This window comes from Mycteria americana, chromosome 3 (assembly GCF_035582795.1).
Source record: "Mycteria americana isolate JAX WOST 10 ecotype Jacksonville Zoo and Gardens chromosome 3, USCA_MyAme_1.0, whole genome shotgun sequence".
Taxonomy (NCBI): domain Eukaryota; kingdom Metazoa; phylum Chordata; class Aves; order Ciconiiformes; family Ciconiidae; genus Mycteria; species Mycteria americana.
The window spans coordinates 116,861,226-116,883,655 of NC_134367.1; the positions used below are offsets into that span (position 1 = coordinate 116,861,226).

At 44.5% G+C, this 22,430-nt stretch overlaps 1 protein-coding gene across 1 annotated transcript in view; it reads right to left on the reverse strand.

The window, feature by feature from the left end:
• Window positions 1–11,731, reverse strand: part of SLC8A1 (solute carrier family 8 member A1) — a 137,206-nt gene extending 125,475 nt beyond the window's left edge. Inside the window, exon 1 of the mRNA XM_075496746.1 lies at window positions 11,623–11,731. Within this exon, the coding sequence (XP_075352861.1) occupies window positions 11,623–11,675 (53 nt within the window). The 5' untranslated portion in view covers window positions 11,676–11,731. The remainder of the gene's footprint in view (window positions 1–11,622) is intronic.
• Window positions 11,732–22,430: the final 10,699 nt, after the last annotated feature.

The following is a 22,430-nucleotide window of genomic DNA, read 5'->3' on the forward strand; positions in this document are numbered from 1 at the left end:
GGATAGAGTGGAGCCAAGGAACATGATGTCTGCTGTTATCAGCATGCAGCAGTCAATTTTAGGCCACAAGAACCCATGGGGCTGGGAATTTCTGTGCTCCTCAGTCTTCCCCAAGGCACCTTGGAGAAGGCATGTGCCCTTGCTCCTGGCTGACTCTGTCCCTGGAACAGCTGAGGCAGCAGCACGGTTCTTATCCCAGTTCCGTTTTCTCCCCACAGCTTAGGCATGAGGCCAATGGACAGAGACTCCCACTGGTGCACACACAGATCTTGCTATTTTGGCACAGTTTGCTCTATTTGCACTTCTGAAGATGTATAGACCAAAAATGCTTGTCTTCTCTGTGTGGCACACTCAAGCAGTGGTGAGGCAGTAACCAATGCTGCATGTCCTAAACATTGTAATTGAAGCCCTGCATGTAAAAAGAATTTAACCAGAAAAGAGACAAACATAAGAAAACCAGATTTAACTTCCAGATTACTTAATGGTTATGGGTTTGGTTTTTTTGCTGGAGGTTTTGGAGAAATGAAACTGCACTGTTTGTGAGACCGGATTCTCCTTTCAAATTCCCCGTGCTGTCACGTGCCAGTCTGTTCCCCCCCTGGAATTTCAAACATGGCCTGTTTGAAAGCTGCTCTAAGCTGAATGGCTTTTTCGCAGCTTTTTGGATTGTGATGATGCTTTAAAACGATTGAAGATGTTCCTTTGTCACCTGCCTCGTGGTTAGAAATCCTCAAGTCTCATAAAAATCTTCTGCTCTTATGGGAAGCTGCTCCCAGCTTCTGGCAAAACTTTAGGTTCTGAGGCTGTATCCCTGTGTTTGTATGTGCAGGAGGGACATGGGGGTGTGTGTGTGTGTGCGTGCAGATGTTTCCTAATGCAGATTGTGCAAGCTCTGACTTCTTCCCTCTGTGTTTCTGCTTATTCAAATGAACTGCTGTTCTTCTGTGAGTGCTCCCATCTCTTCAGCAGGGGAGACAATTTCCTGAGTGTAGCTGTCAGTCTAGGAACATGGGCTGCTGTGGTGTTTATATGTGTGTAGGCTGGACATCAAGGAGACAGGGCAGAGCAGGGACTTGGGGATTCAAGCATTGCCTGGCTGCAGCTGCACCTCCTGCTCTAGCAGTGCAGACAGTGCAGTGGCAGGTATGGAAGGAATGGCAGGGCTGGGAAGGCATGACTGTATGGGGAGAGAGCCGAGATCTGGTAGTAGAACCAGTCCACTGGTGTGTAGGCAGCTGTATGTTTAGTAGACCAGTGTCTCAGCAGGGCTGATGGGAATACAGGCTTTCCTCTTTCACTCAGCTCCCTTCCATGTGCACCTCAGTAACTAAGAAAGTTTCTAGCCCCTGCACCTCAAGACACCAGTGTGGTATTTTGGTATTTGTGCCAGGGCTGTTAACAGTATCTGGCATTTTATTCGCCATCAGTAGGCTCCAGAGTTAACAGCTGTATTTACATGACCAGTGGCATCAGAAAGGCAGGCAACAGCTGCAGAGCCACCAATAAGAAGAAATAAGAGAAGTGAGAGGTCTAGAAGACATGATTCAAGAGGAAACATTGCAGGAATGCAGACTGTCAAGTCAAGAGAAGACATATATCCTCGCAAATCTGAAAGAATAGATGTTTCCCACTCCTACTGTCAATAAGATAAGAAGTGAGGAGGTTAAACTACAGGCAGGGAGACTGAAGTTTGACACAAGGAAAAGTTTTCTATAGCCATGAGAGTAATGGTGTAGGCAGCTGGATTGTCTGCAGAGAGGGAGAAGTCTGTGTCACAGAAAGATCTTAAGATCAGGTTGAGCAAACCTCTGTTGAGTTCAGATCAGGTGTAGGTGACCTAGCTGTCAACATAATTTCATCAGGAAGATGTATCTGAGAGATGAACAATCAGGAGACATTCAGCGCATCATAAAAAGAAAACCACTGTTGTGGTTAGTAGGGTGAAAGAAAAGAAAACCTGCCTTTATGCTTTGGACAAAGATTTGGTGTAGGAAAACAGTCAGAGCACTGGAAATTAGGTCACACTGGGAGAGGAGATCTAGGCAGCAATGCTATCCAAGCTCATGCAACCTGGGAGCAGACCAACCTTGGTTCCAGGCTGGTGGCTAATTTCCTGGGCGAATGAGCCATTTATCCAGTGGGACACTGGGGAAGAGAGCTTGTTGCTGCTCCGAAGCCCATGATATATCCCACTTGGGTTTTGTCCTGTCAAGGTTTGTTCCAGGCTCCTAGCCATTTAACTCACTTAGCAATCTCTTCCATGAGTTTTTCATGCTCAGCCATAAGGACCTTGAAGCTTACTCAAATGCCCTCAGGAGCTGGTGGCACAGGAAAGCTTGTGTTGGAAACATTCGTCTTGCCATGGCAGTCCCTCTCACTTGCCCTGCTGGGAGCCTGTCCCATTGTGAACTGCAAGTTGAGGTGTGCAGACAAATGGCCTGCCCTGAACAAACCACAACATTGATGAGACAACAGCACAAGGGCACACATGGGCACTCCCCATAGCAAAGACAAAATAATGTCTTTGGTTAACCCTGACTTATGGCTATATAAGATACAACATGAAGTAACGGTATGAGAAGCTACCAGAACCTGCAGATCATAAGAAGAGGAGTAATGTATATGCAGCTGACCATCTCTGGCCAGTAGTTACACTAACGAGACAGCAGCATGAAAAATGGTAGAAACAAGAAACATTGCATATAACAAAAGCAGTGTACTAGTTTAATTGCTGACTGAGGTAGCAATTACCAAGGCAACCATATCGTGAATACCAAGTAAGTATATAAAGTCAAGAAACCTGGGGTCAGTGAGAGAAAAGTAAATACAGGTGAATGGCTTGTCTGGGCAGAGAGAGACTTGTTAAAGAAGCAGAACCTGGGAAGAATAAAAGGGGCAAAACCAGACTATAAGGTAAAGCAAGTGACATACTGTAGACTGATTGGGCTGTTGGTCAGCCCTGTGCTTAATTATGGCACTTTGAAGCAGGACAATAAATCTGCTGTTTCCACCTTTCTTGTGTCCAGCTTGCCTTCATGGTCCAGAGGGATGTGGTATGCTTTGGGATTGATGAGAGCTGTCTCCCTTTGACTGGTGAGGAAACGCCTGAAGGGTACTACCTAACCACACCGCCCTTCCCTTCCTTGACAGCCTGACTCTGTCTTTCAAGTCCCCATTTCTGCTGACTGACTCTACAGAGGATCTGAAGTGTAGACATTGGCATCGTAGGAGTTCAATAGCTGAGGACTAATACAGGGAACCATGCGACAAATGAGCTACACGTGCGCGTGGCTGTACCTGAATTCAATCAGGCCACACACATCTGCCACGTTCAGCACACCTCCAGCTCTTCAAAGAGCCCGACTCACTGCAGTGCCTTCCTGCAGATGGTTTTGGGGGGAAAGAACTAGGTAAAGTGAAGTCTCTGCACAAGTCACAGCCACAAGAGGAAGGACATGCGTCAAATAAAATCCACTCCAAAGACAAGAAATGAAGTCACAACTCAGGTTGAAGGCAGGGAGTTTGTGCTGGCAAAACATCAGCTTTATTAAGGTTAGAGTCTTCAAACTTGTCTTGTTCTGTAATTTTCCGTAGGCTGCATACATCAAGGCACGTTTAAGATAATCAGACTGTCTGTTTCAAAGAGAAGAATGTTAAAATCGGCTATGTTTTTATCAACAGGGACAGAAAATGTCTAGAAAACATGAGTAGTAGCACAGCTTGTAATGCTTACAAACTTGTGCTGTTTTGCAGCATTCCTCTAGGTCTGTGCATCAAAGCATGCTTAAAAATAGCCTGCCTGGTTATTTTTAAGGTAAGAACATTGAAATTAAGGGTCAAGGGCCAAAAGTTTTCTAGTGCATTATTGTGGAGGTACATCTTCAGGTATTTTAACACATTAAGGCACCTTCCAGGCACACATGAAGCAAGGTGCACACTTAGACAGGCTTGCCCCAGCCTCTAAAAATGCAAGGACTGTCACTGAATTATGGATCCTCAGGTGGGTCTTTGGTGATTTATAATGGAGATTCTCAAGTGTCTAGAAAGGGAGTGACTTACTTTTCTAAAATACTCATGATTTGTCCTGAATCTTACCCAATGATTGGTAGCTGAACAGACAAATCATGACAAATCACTAACCAGATTTTCAATGGCAGGCAGTACAAAGTTTTCTCTTCTCCAATAATAAAATGTGCATGCTTTGTACACACTGTTCTCCTCCACAAGATCATAGAAATCCTCATACACTCTCACAGCAGAGAACCTTCAAGATTAACTGTTTTGTCTAGGTTAAGTTGGAGACACTGTCACACATCAGGGGAAGGATGAGGTTATCCGCAGGGCTCTAAAATGCTCTAAGTATTGGTTACTCTTGTTGTCAGAAATTCACTTCGGATCAAATCAAGTCAAGCCAAAAAGCAAATCCCTTAGTTATTGAGAAAGATGCTTCTCGGAGCATCTATTTGCCATAACCAGTGGCAAAATGTATTTCAAAACGAGAGAAACTTTTTAATGCATTTGTTTTCCAAGCTCTGCTGTGGACTAGGCCCAGTACAGAACATGGCAGGAACACAAGTGCAGGACATCACACAAGGGTCCACTGTGGTGCTGGAGCTCATTGTGTTAAATCTTTGAGTAATGTAGCCAGAGAGTGCAACGAGGACACCTTTCACAGCTGCATATCTCTCTTTTTGCAGTGTTTTGCCCATGAATTAACACTACCAAGAAGATTTGGAAAACCTGCTAGAAGGTTTCCACAAAGATTTGGCTGATCAGCAACTTGGAAAAACACACATGGGAGGTAAGTGCTAGAAGTTAAACCTATATTAGCTCCTCATGGATATGGCTTCTACCCTGTGCCAGAACATTGGTATAACGTGTGGCTTAGATCTGAAAGGTGTCACAGCAGGCAGCAGAGCAGCAGTAAACATCACTATTCTGGACAATCAATAAAAATGGAGACCTACTTATCCAGCTAAAAGGTAGGGCAATCCAGAACATCTGTCTCGCTCCTGAACTGGGCATTTATCCTGGACAGGAGATGCTTTCAGAGCCTTGCTTCAAATAGCTATGCTCTGAAAAGCAGGCTAAATCCAGGAGGTCATCTTGAAATAATAGTTGGCAGGCCAAAGTGACTTAACATTTAACATGCTCTAAAGGACCATATGGAATAAGTTACACCAGAGTAAAAAAACCACTTGTCTCTCACATCCAGTGTTATTGTTAGCAACTTATTCGACTGCGTGTATTTCTCAGCAATGACAATGACTCACTAAATAACAGGATAGTACCACTGATCACTAGCATGTTGTGGTCTGTGGCCACAGGAAGGGTTTAGTTTTACTGTGTACATGTTGGCAGTCTCAACATGCTAGCAGCAAATCCAAATGTTTATTGTCGCATCTAGGGCAGAAGCACAAGATCTCTGCTTGGAGCCTTTCTGTAAGCCAGAGAGATAACATGGGGTATTTCTAATATCATGCTTGCCAAACTGCAGCAAAAGCAATGAGCAGAATTAGATACTGGGAAAGCAGATGTCACCTTTTGTTTTGCTTCCTTGTTCCGGTGTGTGGATATGGCAATTGCTGATGCTGGGAATCAGCATGGGAGGGGGCTGTTTCAAAGAGGTAGGCTCCCTATTCCCACACTAAAGCCTAAACCTTGATGCATGGTTGCTACTTTTGGAAACAGGCATCAAAGCAAGCTGATCTGGAAGGGTGAGGAGATTGTAGGGCAAGAGATAAGACTGGTCCATCAAGCCCTAGGCCCCTGTGGAAAGCCTGAGAGTGGTCAGAGCTGCCGCAGGTGGACAAGCACATCCCCTCGGCTGCTTCAGGACTCTTCAGGCTTCTGCCTGAGGCCTGACATGCTAAAGCCCTGCCCAAGTCACTGTGGGCCAGGCCCCTCCATCACCTTCATTAAGCTCATGTCCTGTCCCTTGCTTCCTAATGCTTGTTGAACATTATAGATAAAACTCAGCATCTCAGTGAGATCTCCCTGTAGCCTGGGAGACCTAGCTGCCTGGAGGAGCATTTTCAGGTAGATTGCATCAAAAGATTGTAGCCCATGTCCCAGTGGGTTAGGGGCTGTACAGGTAGCCCAGGATGGTGGCATGTCATTTGTCTCCTTGCACATTGCTGTCCAGGCAGTCTGCAGGGACCCATCTAGATAATGAAGAGGAGACCACAACCCCATTCTGGCCATGTTGCAACAGAAGGGTGTCCAATACACCTCAAAATAGAGAAGAAAGCAAAAATGGAACATTTCATGTGCAGAAGTTTCCAACAGAGACTCAAGGAAGCCTTGGTGGGAGGATAGAAAGGCAGCAACAGTTTTGCAGGCCACATTCCTGCACTTTCCATGTTTTGTTATTTTTCCATTTTCATGTTTTCCTCTAGTTTCCTGGTTTTGCTTATATAAGAGGGAAAGAAAAGGCAATTTGGTGTTTCTATGAAAGGAAGGACAACTCTCTGGAAGAGCAGGAAATGGTGTGTGGTGGTGTCATGCGGGATTAGTCTGCAACCTCCAGGGCATGCCATGGTCTGTGGGATAACCTGGAAAACATCCCAGGGACAAAACTTCTGGTGAAACTCATCCTGCACAAGATGAGGAGCTTGAAAGCACTGGGAGACTGAGGGTAGGAAAAAGGCTTTTTACACACTATTCAATATAGTATTATTCCCATGTGGAGTAAAACAACCCAAGCACTGAATCTCCCAGCCTGGTAGGGGAAAATCTATACCCAAACAGCACTCCTTGGCAGAAGAAGTTCCTGAGCATTTGTCCTCCTTGGGTATTTACAGACAAGTCATTAGTAATTTTTAAGCTGAGTGGAACCCAGACTACTCTGGGGCATAGGTCTTCCCACTGTACCTTTACCCAAATCCTAAGATTTTCCAGAATCCCAGTTCTGTGAGTATCTTCCTTCTATCTATGCCCGCCTTTCTGCATAAGTAAACTGATGCAGAGTTTTCCAGAGTGAAATGTGTGCCTCCTCTCCTCTCCTCTCCTCTCCTCTCCTCTCCTCTCCTCTCCTCTCCTCTCCTCTCCTCTCCTCTCCTCTCCTCTCCTCTGTTCATCTCACGTCTCTGGAAAAGGCTCAGCTAGAGAGATCACAAACAGAAACCTGCATTTTATGTTAGCAACATCAGAGTTCAGCATTCCAAGGATTTGGGAAAGATCCTAAAAACAAACATCCCCAACTCAGGAGGAAGTTCAGCATTAAATATAAAAGAAATCCAAATATGTTTAAGTATGGAAATCAAAACAACTTCAGCTTTGCCCTGCAGTGACCCCATGCAATAAGAATACATTTATGATTAGATCACACTGACGGTTGGAGCCCTAGATAAGAATAAACTGAGTTTTGAAGACGTCCAGATTTACTGTATTGTTGCTATGCTTTTCCCCCATGAATAATACTGCATTTCTTAAAGGATCAACTCCAAAATGAATGTCAACTCATAAATTGCCTGCTTTACCTGTAAATTGGCAGAAAACACCACCACTGCTTAAAGCTGTCATGTTGTTGCCTCTTCCCATAGCAGCGCAGATCAGCAGATGGTGGGTGGGAAGAGTGAGGCTCATGGCTGGAGTCCGTCTGAAGCACACTGGAACAGCAGGAGATCTCTGCAGCCATGTCCCTAGCCAGCCTGCTGGCACATCTTGCTGACTGCTTAGGGCAAACATCCTGGGCACCTCTAAAACTGAGCTTTTTAGTTCAGGGGCATGCAGCTCTGAATTCAGATTATTTTTTCCTGCATTTGTAAAGAGGCTTTCTCCATTTGCTGAATGCCTTGTCTGCAAACCCCAGCTCCGGGATTCCTCCCATGTGAGCACAATTCAGCAATACCATAGTTCAGTTTGCTAGTGAGATGCTGAGTACCTGAAAACTTAGTATCATCCAGAGCTATGTTATAAGAGCTAGACTGCAGCTTGGCATTAAAGGCAACTTTTGTATCATGGGATGGAAATTCAGGAGTAGTTCATGTCTGTAAGTGACCAAAAATGACAGCTGGATTTAGACCAGCTGAGGCCATAGAGGGGTATTGACTCATCTCTCCATGCTGTGCAGTCAGTTATTATGCACAAAATTTTCATAAAGAAAAAGTTTGTGAGGGTGGATGGCCCAGAGTTTAACACAGTGAAACAAAAATGGCAACGCAGCTTCTCTAAAACACAGGCTATTTTCACTTCCCACCTGAAGTTCTACTCTTATTCAAAAGGATTATGGACACATGTGCATAGAAGATACTGGACATATTTGTGCTGCTACGCATGAGATTGCAAACAGTGAGCGCCATGGTACATGCTGCAGTATTTACATGTAGTGCTTGCAGCCTGCAAACGCAAACTTTTCCTAAAATGCCGTTCCTTCTAGAAAACTGCCTGTCTTTGTGAGTCCTCTGGTGAAACCTTCCCCAGATAGATTATTGTCCCTTAACCTGAAGGAGGAGAGACAAGAATAGGAAGATGATGTTTTGGGAACAAGAAAACCAAAGAAGACAGCTGCCCAATTTCAGATTTTTTTTGAGCATCATATTCTTCAGGCCTCAATTCCTTGGGCAAACCAGATTTGAACTGGCAAATGGGTCTGCAGGTTTCTAGGCTGGGAACAGGCAGAGCCGTCACATAAAGCCCATTTCTCTGGAACATAGGCAATAAAATCTATCTGGCCGGAGAAGTGGATCAGTCTGTCAATGTGTCCCCAGAATCTGCTCCAATCTTCTGACTTATTAGAGAAAAGACAGAGATGGTGTACAGACTCCGTCCTTCAGGAATCACCAGAAAAATATTGAAGTTGTGTGAAGGAGGAGAATGTACAGTGGGCTTACTTCAAGCCAGAACCAGTTTGCTAAATCCTCACTGAGCGACTTCACAGTGTAGATCTCCTCTGTGTGGTTTATTTTGAGGACTCTCTCTTCTTGGGCGCACTGTAAACGACAAACACGGCTTTCCCTTCTCACAGGAAAGTCTGAATTCAGGGACCAGTTGTGGATGTCTGGTGCAAAGACTTCTTCAGACCTGATGTCTGAAAACCAAGTGTGTTGGTTTTTTTTTTGAAAGCCGCCAGGAGTTGGGAACACAAACCACCAGTGCGCCTAGAAGTCCTGTGTGCCTTTGGCTTCTTGCATGAGACACACAACATATTCTTGCTTGCTCCAAGTGCCACCAGGATGAGGGCAGCTTTACCCTTGTCCCTGGATAGCAAGAATAAGCACTGAGCTCAGCTTTGCCCTTGTTACTCGACTCCTGGGTTTTGTGCTGCCCCACTCAGCTCGGCAGCCTAGCTCTGTCTGAAAGAGCAGAGCTCCCCCTTCCCCCTCTCCTCCCTGCACTCTAGCAAAGAATGGTGCGTGGGAGGACCTCGGGGTGGATGCTCGGAGACTACAGCACTCATAATGACTAGTCACTTATAAAAGACATGTTAGTGATACTATTGCTAATACTTTATATGTCTATTTATATTCATGTCTAGGGTCTCTGAATGAGATCCCATCAGCTTTGCACAAGGGACCAAACAAACACTAGCAATACCCATGACTAATCAATAGTAAATATTAATAATAGCTAGTATACTGATAATAATAATAAACATTAGTGATAACATAGCCTGCCTGAAAATGCTTCTGATAGAGGGAGGGAAGGAGGAGAGCACAAAGGATGGGTCATTCACAAGGTCCCTGGGCAGGTCTGCGCTGGGGCTGGGAACCAAGTGATGACTCCTGCCGCCAGGGCTTTGTCTATTAGGCCACACTGCCCCAGCCCCTGGGCCAAATGGGTAGATCAAATTAAATAGGTCCCAGCTTTTCCAGCTCCATCCTGCCATCCTCTTCCCAACCTGCCCGGCACAACTGTTGGGTAACGCCTTGCTGAGGGACCATGCACATCAGCTAGTCTTTGTCTCTGGGGAAAGGGAAGCACATAGACTTGAAGAGATGGGGGGGAAAAAAAAAAAAAAGGAAAAATGGGGGAAAAGCTTTTATGTATCAGCAGGCTCACAGCAACCTATAAAACAGAACTGTATCCAACAGAATATAGAAGCAATCTGGGTAAGTGTGAAATGCAAAAGTGTTTTTTCATAGCAAAACCAGCAAAAAGGTTTATTTGTTAATGACTCAATAGCAATTAAAAAGCTATCTATTGACCCCAATTATTTAAAGATTAATTTCTGCACTAGCATTTCTATAGACAGGTGATATGCATTTAAAAGGTACTTGTCAAAAAAATCAAAGTTTGCCTGGCACAGACAAATTTCAGCTGCAGCTTAATTTTGAGTATTTTCTTCTCAGCACTTGAGAGGAAACCAAACAAAGAGAAGATTTGTATTTCAGTAAGTATAAAAACGAGGAATGTGGGACTATCCATGGAAATGCTAGCTAAATAAAGGGAAACGAGGGCCATGCGCACAGGCCCTCTTGACTGCAGACTCTACTATGGAGTTACAAGCAAACGCTTCCATTATGTTCTTCTTATGTAATGACAAGGGAAAGCATTTTCATTCATGAATAGAAATGTTTATGACATTTGCAATCTAGTAATTTCCCTTTACAATCATCCTTCATATCTCTGGAAATCTCCTACAATTTCAGTCATATTCCTGATATAATTTTCAGTTCTTTCTGTATAATTTCACTTCACCTGCTCTAATGTTTTTTCCAGTCTATTAACCAGCTGAAAAATGAGAAAGCTTTACCTAGCACTTTGCATTGGGAGTATGAATACCATATTATAACACCTGAAAGCACATGAACTGTTACCCAAAAGCCATTCTGTAGCATTTAAAGAAAAAGCTCATGTTTAACTGTACCACCACAAACCAACAAGATTTTAAGCCAAGGCTACAAAAAGCTTTTTTTGTGTTCTTTTTAACAAAACACTTCTGTTGAGAAAGCCTTTCTGCCAAGGGTATATTCTGCTTTTTTGACAGTGCCCAGTTCACAGAGCTAACACATTTCAGTGCTAGTTTGAAGGAGAGCTCTTACTTCAGTGCTTTGGAAATATTCACAATAGCACACAGCTGTTTTCGCTGGGGTCGACTTTCACAACACTGTAATGGCAGCTAAAACTGTACCAAAAATCATTGCACAGGATGTAATCAACCTCAAATCTACAGAGAAACATTGAGAAACTGCCTTCAAGTGCCAAGAAAAACAACAGTCGTTTACAAGAAGCTCTTCCTAACATCCAGTCGGCTCAACCCAAATGAGACATGTTTCTCAAAACAAAAGTAGGACAGACCAGAGAAGAAAAAACCTTTGACTATTTTTATGAATTTTTCTAAATAGAAACACAAAAAGACTCAGACAATGGAAACACCACTGATCCCTCCTGCCCCTCTGTCCGCTGAAGCTCTAACATCAGTCAGCCTGTAAATCCAGTTCGTGAGTGAGAAAACGCTTGTTTTCCAACATTTTTCTCTTGCCTTTTTCAGACACTTGGAAAGTTTCTGTCCCTCCAGCGGCAAAGCTGTTATATGTCATGTTCCTTACTCAGAGAGCTTAACCGCTATCCAGCTATTGGAGTCATCCCATAGCCCCAGATTTACGTCTTTTCTCAGGATGTCAGTCTAACTGAACACCTAGGTGTTCCCAAGAAATTCTTGAATTGCTTTTCACTTACCCCAGACGAGTCTCAGCAGTTGTGGGTAAAGCAGAATGGAAAAAAGCCCTCATATGATAGTGTCTCTAAATTTACCAGAAAGAAAGGAGCTGGGGTGCTTGTCCTTTAAGTGTCTCTAAAGATGGTTTGCATAGCTGGATCTCAGCTTATCTATGCTTTTCTGCTTTTGCTTCCATACATGGATCTGTTCCCAACAGTAACTTCAAGCTGTCGAAAAGAAGCTATCTGGCAGCTTTCAGCTTCATCTGACATATAAATGAGTGAAAATAAATAAATAATTATCTTTTCTGCCAGCTCCCTTTTTTTTTATTTACGCTTCAGAACACCTTTTCTTTTTTTCCTTCTCCTCAGAGTAACATTTTGCTGTTTTTTCCAAAGTAATTCCTAGGTGAGGGCAAACAGAAATGACCAAGGCAGATTTCTATTCTCCCTTTCCTGCAGGGTCATATCATTTTATTCCAGAAATATAACTTTTTTTCCCCCTTTGCTTTCCTTATAGGTCAGGGTTTTGCATGTTTGCTACTTGGAAGCATGCCAAGGCAATATACATCATGTCTGCAGTGAGGGAAGGTTAAGAGTCAAATTTTTTGGGGGGGGGGGGAGAGAGAGAGATTATAGAAGAGCCACGTGACTGTTCCCAGATTAGCAGCAGTAGCAGGAGTAAGCATTCCTCTGATATTACAGTAGCCACCGTGGGACATGCCTGAAACACTGAAGAATGGAAGCTGCAGTTTGGAAGCTCCTTGCAGATGTATTTATGAATAAATCACTCCTTATTCTCCTTCCTACCTTCCATACTTCCTAGGTTTCAGTTTCAGAAAGAGCTGATAAAGGACAAAAATGTGCACAGGGAGCCCTGTGTCACAGGTCAGGAAAGTAGTCGTATAATTAACCTTAACTCTGCCCTTTGTTATCTCTGCTGTGCAAATGGGAATGTTAAGGGCTCCAGTGAAAGGGCAAGACTAAGTATATGTCAATGTTATTGTATGTTATAGCGGCAGCTGGGAGTAAAGAAGATATTGGGGACCTAATCAATTGCTTCAGACTGGTCTCCTTGGATGAAAGAAAACTAGTGAAAGACATATTCAGGCACTTAGGTATCTAAGGCTGAATATAGGTGTCCATACTCAGGCCACTTGCATTGAAAATGTCATCCTCAAACTTGGTGGTTTTGATTCATTGCAGGAGAAAGAAATTCCTTGTATTTTCTCACACACAAATGACCTTGACTGTTTGAGATTTTTCCTAAACATCTGTTGAACACTTGGCAGAATAAATTTTTTTAAGGGCTCATCAGCTCCACCTCTACAATTAATGATAAACTACATTATTTCATTATTATGTTACAAATTGCCCGATTAGAGATGCCGCTTCAAATGGCGTATTTGACTCCTGCTGTTTGGTGTCTCAGAAATTGGAGGGTGTGTGTGTGTGTGTGTGTGTATAGATGGGTATCCTGGGAAGTCTCCAGCATCTACCTAGCATCCAGAACAAAGGCAGCTGCCCTGGGAGCACACCCCTGCATCCCAGAGCAAGCAGAAGGCCCATGGAAGCATGAAACAGGCAGCAAAAGGAATCACTTGCAAAAGATGAGTAAGTATGAAGGGGACCCTCCGGTTTCTAGCATGCCAGCCGAATGACTGGTGCCTGTCGTTTGGGGTGGTGGGAAGTAAAGGAAGGAGAAAAATCCCTTCTGGAAATCTGCCCTGGGGTTTCTTCAGCCTTTCAAGAGCAGGAGCCAAGCTCATCCCAGGAGGGTGCTTGAATGGGAATATATGCCGCTGTTGCCTGTTAGACAGGCTTGGTGACTCAGGAGGTCTATGCTCTAGTACAAATAAGAAAATGATTCAGCAATGCATTTAAATTCCTGCTTAATTTTAAATATTGAATAATACTTTTGACTTCGCTGGAGTTATTAATGTGATTTTATTTCTATGCTTTACTAGGTTGTCCAGATATGGACATGAAGCTGCCACAAAGCAGCATAAAAAACAAACAAGATTTGGCACTAACGTGTGAGTGTATTTCTGCTTCACAGGTCTCTTGACTTCCATGTATTGCTCCTAAGAAGTCTTAGGGCTAACCAAAATGGGCTAAGGAAAGCAAGACTGTTGCTTCAATTCATTGCATGTGTCTTCCCTTCCACGAAGGAAATGTTGAAAACCACAGGTGTGCGTAACTGAAGAAAAATGTATGTGGCTTTGAGAATAACATGATAATGCTGCACTCAGAGTTTTGGTAACCACAAGGCCAAGGGGGTAGGCTGTTTTCTGGCTTTGATCTGCCCTTCTGCACAGCCGACGCATGTCACCCTGTGGATGAGTGACACCACCGTCTTTGAACTCTAGTCCCTACACAGAGTGGCCAAAGAGCTTCTCATCTTTTCCATCGAGAGCTTTTCCATGTGTCCCTGCTGGGAGAGGTAAAGTTTGTATCAGTACATGTGGGTGATAAGGTGAAAGACATTTTCCTAAAGCTAAAGAAAAAATAGGCAGCGGTGTTGCCAAGCACTGAGTGGGCCACAGGGAGATGGAAATAAAACACCATTGACCTTTGTGCCCACTAACTTGTCTCCTCCTCCCCAAAACAAGCAGGACAGAGGGAGAAAGACCACCTTTGGTGGTGAGACACGTGGAGGACATCAGCAGCTCTGCTTGGCCTGGCAACAGACAGATTTGCAGAAGTGCTGGTGAGTGCAGGCCTGGGATCAGGACTGGTGCCTGCGCCAGACGAGGGTGGTCGGGCTTCGTTTGCTGAGGCCTGGTTCCCCTACGGGGATTCCCCATCCACCCCGGTCCCCTCCCAGGGCTGCACACCCTCCTGGGGAAAATCCTCTCCAGCCTTTCACTCAGCAACTAGGTACTGCATCTCCAGGATTTTGTTCCAGGAGGTTGTTTTTTTGTGTTGTCCGTCCTCTGCCTGTCACAGTCAATGCTGTAGCCTTGACACGAAATGGGGCCTTGGTCTTCAGAGCCATTAGTGCTCTTTCCCATGCTGTGTGCTGCAGTTTCAAGCCACCAAAGAGGTGTTGAAGTGTCTTTTATGAATATCAATGTGAATTTCGCAAAAGTGATTTAAATATAGCTGCCTGCTTTCCTGGGAGACCCTGTAGTTGTATTCTCACTGCAGCAAAAGCTGCACCATATGCCCAGCATTCGCAGCCGTTTCCCAAAGACCGCCAGGGACTTGTTATTCTGCATTTTGTTTGTACAGGGTTCCAAAATAAAGGCTTGCTGGGGAGAAAGGGCGGAGGGGCAGATTGCAACTGACGTCTTCAACACGTTTACATGTGCTGCTCAGGTGCATTTATGTAGCTTTACGTGCTATGAAAGCTGGATGCAGCTCTGAGCAACCTGATCTAATGTGGAAGTCAGCCCAGCTTTGAGCAGGGGCTGGACCTCCAGAGGTTCCTCATAACTTAAATTATCCTGTGATTCAGTGAGAAACTCAGTTTAGGATATAGTCATATGGCAGAGGAATAGCAAGGAAATCTGAACTCCTAGGGCACCTGGGTCATTTTCTGTCTTCCTGTTGTTTTTTGTGACTGTCTTACAAACTCTTTGAGCATGGCCCATCTCTCATTCCACATACACGGCTTTTCTCTAATGTTGCTTGAACCTTACTGCACTGCAAGTGAAAATCCACTATACCCCCTTTTTTTAAAGCAAAGTGATTGAAATGCAGTTGGGCCTGTGCCCAGATAAAGCACAAGAAAGTCAGGCAGCCATTCTTTCCTTGTGTTAAGTATGTAAAGCTTTGCAAGTGAATAAGACTTTTTCTGTTTAGGGTAAGCAAATACACCTGAAACTTGGGGAGTGTCCAATCCTTAGTGATCATTAAGTGATTGTTTATTTCACCAAGGCATAAATTACTCTGCCTTCAGGACAAAGCTAATAGAAAAAATGCTAATTAGTGCTGGTCAGAAATTTTCCAGTGGAACATTTTTCTGTCAGAAACTCTCCTGATTAGTCAAAGTTGAAATGTTCCAGAAGAACATGTTGATTTTGCTGAATCTCCAGTACCACATGGTGGGCTGAGGTGGGGTGGGAGTAAGGAAAGAGGGAGTCCATCAAAACCCTCTTGCTGATCCCCTGCCAATTTATCTGCCTGGCTGCAAGCCTTGTGGCAGCACTAGGGATTGGAGTTTGGGGCAATCTGCCATGCAGACAACATGCTGTTGGACAAGTCCTGAAAACTCCTGGTTCCTGGATGGGAATGGTAAATACAGAAGTCAGGGAGCCTGCCTCATCTCCCCAGCTCCCTTTCACTGTACACCACTGGGAATGTGCATGCAAAATGGCATATCAACTTTTCCAAATGAGACGCTTCAGTCAACTAAATCGGACCTTCTCCTTGGCTTCCAAAAGAGAAGACTTGAATTTTGTTCTGAGATTTCTGCTGGAAGAGAAGGAGGAGCTGGTCTGATACCAGCTGTGTTCATTTGGACTCAGGTTTCTACAGGTTTAGCTTCTCCATCCCTGACATGTAAAATCCGCATGCAGTGTTTCTTTTCATCTCACACTTTCCTGCCTTCTGACAGAGCCGCCTCTGAGGCTGAAGAGATGAGGATCACAGCAGCCTGGTCCCTGTGATATTCCTAAATTCAGAAACAGCCACATGGCCTCCAATTTGCATGTAACTTGAGACACTTGAGGGTTCTATGGCCAGACTGGAACTGAAAAGTCCACGAGAACTGGGCTTCTGTGGCAGCGATTGGAGGAGTCTGCTGATATCAGCTCAACCCAGACCTGCACTGCAGGACTTTGGAGACCACACATGCAATCAGCAGCATACTTAGATAGTGCATGCATCATTGTATGTTTGCTCCTGGCTCTGCTTGTGCCTGCTGACTTTTTTGCTCCACTCCTGCTGAAACCATCCTAGCTCTTTGGAATTCCACATTTCCCTCCTGCAAAGAAAACCCCTGGAGCCAAGCACCCATGGGGGCAGTGGACATGACCCTTCTCTTAGCTAGTACTACCTCTTCAGATCCTAGGGCTGGCAGAACATGGCTCTAATGCTGATCAGAATACTGCAGTAACCAGGACTAAGGATACCGTGAATTGCCAAGCATTAATATTTGATGCATTTCAATATTTAAAGAGCTTGATAAGATAATTTAAGAAACACTGTCACTTTTTAAATTATCTGTAGACAATTTATAATGGAGCAAATCCACTTGGAATGAACAATATTTTGGCTAGGGTAGATATATGGCTCAGACAACTGCCTGCATTTATTTAAAACATCAGAGAGATGACAATTTTGAAATTCTGTGCTAGAAACCTCAGGTCTCAACAGGCCAGATTCCAAGCCAGCAGAAGCAAGCAGAGGATCCAGGCGGTGTCTCAACACTGGTTGCAATTTTGTTGAAGGAAAGTTTTGCCTTTGGAAATAAAGTAAAAGAGACAGAGGGTTTCCCTGAAAGTTTTGTTTTCAGTGAAAATATTTGGGTTGTCATCTAAAACTTGAAAACCGCAGCTGGAAAAAAATGAACTGCTGGTTGCCAAGAAAGAAGAAAAAACCCTGCTGCCTTTCTTTCTTGATTTATTTGTTTTCCTGGAAACATCCTGCTGTGAGTGGCTGCAGCAGTTTACACCTGATCAGGATCAGGCCCAATACTGATAGCACTGTCACTTGCTTGATAAAAGCCATATGAGTCTGCACAGAGTTCACTGTGGCGGTCACGTCTCTCATACATATCACATAGCTGCTGTGTGCCTGAAGCAGAGGGCAGGGAGGTGATGGCACAATTCATGCAATGTTAAAATGAGCTGCTTTATGTAACACAATATGCTTCAAATGCACCCAATGCACCACAGAAACTATGCGAGGGAAGCCAAGAAACCTCTGTACAATAGCACAGAGACAAACAGTCTGTAAAGGACAGCACACTTGGATACCAGTGAGGGAATGTTCTGCATAAAATATCCCCTTTGTTTCTGATTTTCCCATCCTGACCATCAAGGGAGATCTCCAAACATGCCATCAAAAGATGAGCCTTAGAGCAGAAGTTCATACCTGCAGTGGATCCTGGAAAACAGGAGGTGCTGGTTTTACAGTGCATAGGAATTTTCTGCAGCCACCCCTCAGTGGTCCACAGAGAATCACCATGCTTTCTTTTCTTCCCTAACTACCACTGGGGTCTAAGCCACTTCTTCACCTCCTTCCTCTCTGATACTCCTGTCTGCTGCCCAAACACCACCCTGTTCTCTCAAATTGTATTGAGTCCGGGTAATTTAAAAAAAATCATTCTCAACCTGCACTTGATGTGAAAGTGGAAAGTGGAAAGTTCTCTTTTGCATGGCTTTTCCTGCTGCATTGCTAGCTTAGTCCAACTCACTACCTCTGCTTACAAACCATGCCTTGCTTATAGCCTCAGGTCTTTGCCAATCCTGCAATTCAGTTGCTTTATACAGCCAGCACACAAGGGCAGTGCAGGGAGAGGATGACTTTGTGGTGGTGCTGACTGTTTCCTATGAAAACCAACCCATTGCTCCACAGATGCCTGGGCCAGGTGCATTAGCAACTGGAAGCTTGGTTTACAAGCAGAAGCTGGGTATCTCATATAGCCTTTCTCTGTTCTGGTTCATTCCTGTGCAAAACAGAAATTATACGACTTTTTTTCCACTGTTGTGCCTCTTTGGATTTAGAGGGCAAATTCTGTCTGTTACTGGAGGTACGGAGGGAATCAGAACAGAAAGGTCTTATTCTGCTGGGTTTCTAGGTATGGCTATAACACAGTTAGGAAAAGCAATTCTTTTTTTCACCAGTGAAGCGGGTGGCACATGCAACAACTGCTACGGCAAAAAAATTCACCTGTCCCGGAAAACGAGCAAACATGACAGAAGTATAGCAACGCAACAGTTGAAGGTTTCAAAATGTTCACAGTCTTATGCTGGATGAAGGGAAGAGAGATGCAGAAAGCATGGAGTTGCATATGTCCCATCATGGCAAACCACCTAGGAGCAGGCACTCAAGGGCAGGTTTTGTTCAGCCATGACTGAATGTCACTAGCAGAGCTCTGCCAGTCATTCTGCAGCCAGAGGGGATTTTGGAGCCCTGAATCGTTGCATATTGCAAATTTCAGAAATTCCTCTGCTCTACACTTTGCTTATGGCCTGATACTCCTTTGTCCTGAATAGACAGGAGACCCCATCTTTTGATTTCTTTCCCTGCCATGAAACCATGACCAGATCCATCCAGGCCAGTGGAGCTGCCAGGATAAAAGTGATGCTTTATCTGAAGAAAGCTTGGTCACAGAATGTCGCCTGAAGGTATACGTCATCCTGGGAATCCCAGAGGTAATTTTTAGCCCTCTGGGATTAGGAAGGAGTTTTCCATCCTGTGGCAGGAGGAGTGTGGCTCAGGGGCTTCCTTGCTTCTGCAGTCATGTTGGGATGATGGGATTTTTGACAACTTTTCTCCAGAGTGTTTTCGTTTCTGTTCATCAGCTTGTTGGTGTGATAACATTAATCAGCACTTCTGTGGAAACAGTGCTTTTGGAGATGAACATTGTAATCAGGATGAAGAGACACTGATGAGTATTGCTAAAATTAAAGAGTCTAAATTCAGCAAAATTGCTTTCACTGGGAAAATGTATTTTGATCCATAGCCGCTGTTATCCACTAGCGCCATGCTAGCTTGACAAAGCCAGGGATGCTTGCAGTTGGAGGGGGTGGCACCTCTGTGGGAGCCCCAGCAAAGATGTTCCTCACACCTCACATTTTCCCAGTGATACTTTCCTCAGTGTGTTAGTGGTCTCCCTCTTACGCTGTCATCTGGCCAGACACTTGCAGCAAACAGCTTTGTCTCCCAGAGGGAAGATAGTCCAGAAACAGAAAACCCAGCCCATGCTTGTGCTGGAAGAACTGGCAGCTGCCCACTGCTTGCTGCAGCACCCCTCATTCCAGAGCCTGCTGCCTGTTGAAAAGATTCAGGGTTTCTCCCTGGTGTTGTGAACCTCGTATGATCCATAGATGTATCACGGCTCTCTGTGACAGTGTCCCACCTGCAGGGGAGGGAGAGAAGTCTCAGGGTGACACCCGAATGCCCTTGAGACAAGAGATGCCATGTGCACATACTCCATTGACCTTGCTATCTGCTCTCTTACCACCACCAGAGATGCATGCTATTAACTCCTTAGTGGAGGAAAGGCTTTTCCTAAGCCTGAGCCTGAGCCCGTCTTCCATCTCTGACAGCCTCTCAGACAGTGCCTGACCCTCTCCGTTCATGGTGCCCAGTGTTTCTCAGCTCTTTGTAGGCATGAGTGTCTCACTATAGAAAAGAAGCCATGTTGGGCATGCCACACGGTCCTGCTCCTCATCCCCTTGAACTCTCTGGCCTGCTCACTGCTCTGCTGACCCTTCACCACACATCTGAGCAGCCTCATGCCTCACTCCATTCAGGCATGGGTAGTGGGAGACACCCTCCCAGCTTTGTTCATCTACCTTTTACTGCAGTCAAAAAAATGTCCAAATTTGGCATGCTGGTGACTTGCAGCATGTGATTGAGTGCAATGAGACCATGCACGTGTTTGAAGACAAAGGGAAAAACTGATATCCCCTATTAATACTTTCATTTTTGAGGCTGCAAAGGTCTCCCAGTGGAAGAGGTTGTCTCTGTTCTCCCTCTGGCAGCTCTGTGCTTCAGGATCTGATCTCTCCTGGATGTGTGTAAGCCTTGCTGGAGGCAGCAGTTACAGCTATGGGGGCTGGAAAAGGGCAGTTCTTTGCACCCCTCTGTTGCAATAGTAAAAACTGGAGTAGACAAATATTCAAATCCAGAGAGTGATGCAAGGGTGTAATCTTAGTGTTAGTGTGACTAGAATCGGGTAATTTGTGCATGAATGTGACTAAATATTAAAGGAAGATATCTATTTACCCATAAACCTGTCAAAGGTGAAGCATTTCAGAAGTATTTCATGGCCTATAAAACTGAAATACAAAGCCTAAAAGTATCACTTCCCACTGAAAAGCATGAAATGGCTCACGCTGCCAATGCTGTGCACAGCTCTGGGGCATCCCAAGCCTCTGTTTTCCTACCCCTGCTCAGAAGTGGGAGTTGCTTCAGCCTCCATGAGTGGCTTCCTGCTTTACCACCTCTCTGGAAAGAGTGAGGAAAGCAGAGGAGAAAACAGAATTTCTTACTGCTGGGTATTACTGCTTATACTTCACACATTGCCACTTAATATTGTTAATGCAGTTCATACAACAAAGGACAAATTTAATATGCAATTAATATAATTACTAGGTAATCGTTAATAATTTCCTGCATGTTCTCAGGGGTCTGAAAGCAAGCCCAAGCTGGAAGAGCAGCAGTCCTAAACAGCAGGTCTGATCAATGATTACGTTTCCTAATTTTTTTCCCTTCCTCAAGACTATCTGCCCAAAATGTTTGCTTCACTCTCAGTTGAAGGGCAGAAAGGGGAAGAAGGGAGCTGATTTTGCCTGCTACTTCCTTTTGCACTGTTAGAAACATGGCCCAGCCACTTCTTTTTTTGTGAGTTGATTAAATGGTGGCCTCTGGGCCCCCGGAAGTGAAAGACTTGCCTGGCCCCGGGTAAAGAAGTGGCTCCCCCCCCCCCACCATGAACAATGCATCTGTGGGTGGGAAGATGTTGCTCAAGAGAGGACATTTCAGGAGCATCTCGAGCATCAGAGACAACTCTCATCTTCCCACTACTGCTAATCAGTAATGATACCCAGAAGACCCTCACCATGTGAGGCACAGCACTGGCTTTCACCATATCAGCACTGCCCCCAACATCCCCACTCTTTTCTTGAAGCATAAAGAAGGAGATGATGTCAGCAGCCAGAGGAAAGTAAGAAGATATGCTAGGAAATCTTTTTTGTGCATGGGGGCGGTCAAACATGGGCATGGAAGCCCAGAGAGGCTGTAGGATCTCCATTCTTGGAATCACTCAAACCTCACTGGACATGGCCCTGAGCAACCTCATCCAAGCCTGACCACAATCCCTTCCCACCTCAATTATTCTGCGATTCTCTGCATTTCCAAGATCCAAAGGTTTGATAAAGTTTTCTGGAACTGACGACTGTTGCTTACCCACCAGCAGGCCCTGGGTAGAGGCACAGAGCTGAGTGTTTCTTTCATGGAAGTGGGCTGGCTCCAGATTTACTCCTGTGACATACACCCTAATCTTTGCACTGTGTTTTGTCTTCTGCTAGTTTAATATTCAGGACTGGAAGGCAGTGGAGACAGAGACTGATCACTTGATACTTTAGCAGTGATTATTATGAATTCATTCATTTAAACTAATTTGGAATTTATTTTTCTTGCTTTTGAAGGCTGCCTTTGGATAGTTTAATAACATTACTTCTAGTGACTGCAAAAATAAATATCTGACAGCTCTAGTTTAGCTGTGTGTCATCTGTATGGATGTTTTCTGATGTATAATAATAAATACATGCTTGTTAGGAATATATGATCTATAAATCAAAATTTCCAAGGTCTTTGATTAATCTTTGTGAGTGGCGTAAGGAAGATTGCTTTCACTCTGTCACAAGTAATCCCTGCTCTGGGCTCTAGTAGCAACCACTGGCACTGAGGTCACAAACCAGTTTCTATTCAAGCCCTTTTGTTTTCATTTCCCTATAACTTTCTGAGACATTCACCTCTGCAGCTAAAATTTTCCATGCTGAACCTTTGCCTGAGGAAGGCTTCAGACAGCTGTATTTTGGGAGGGAGAGTGCAGAGGGTAGTATTTGTGTATGTATTTGGTAGTATTTGTGGATGTTGTCTATCTAGACTTCAGTAAAGCCTTTGACACGGTTTCCCACAGCATTCTC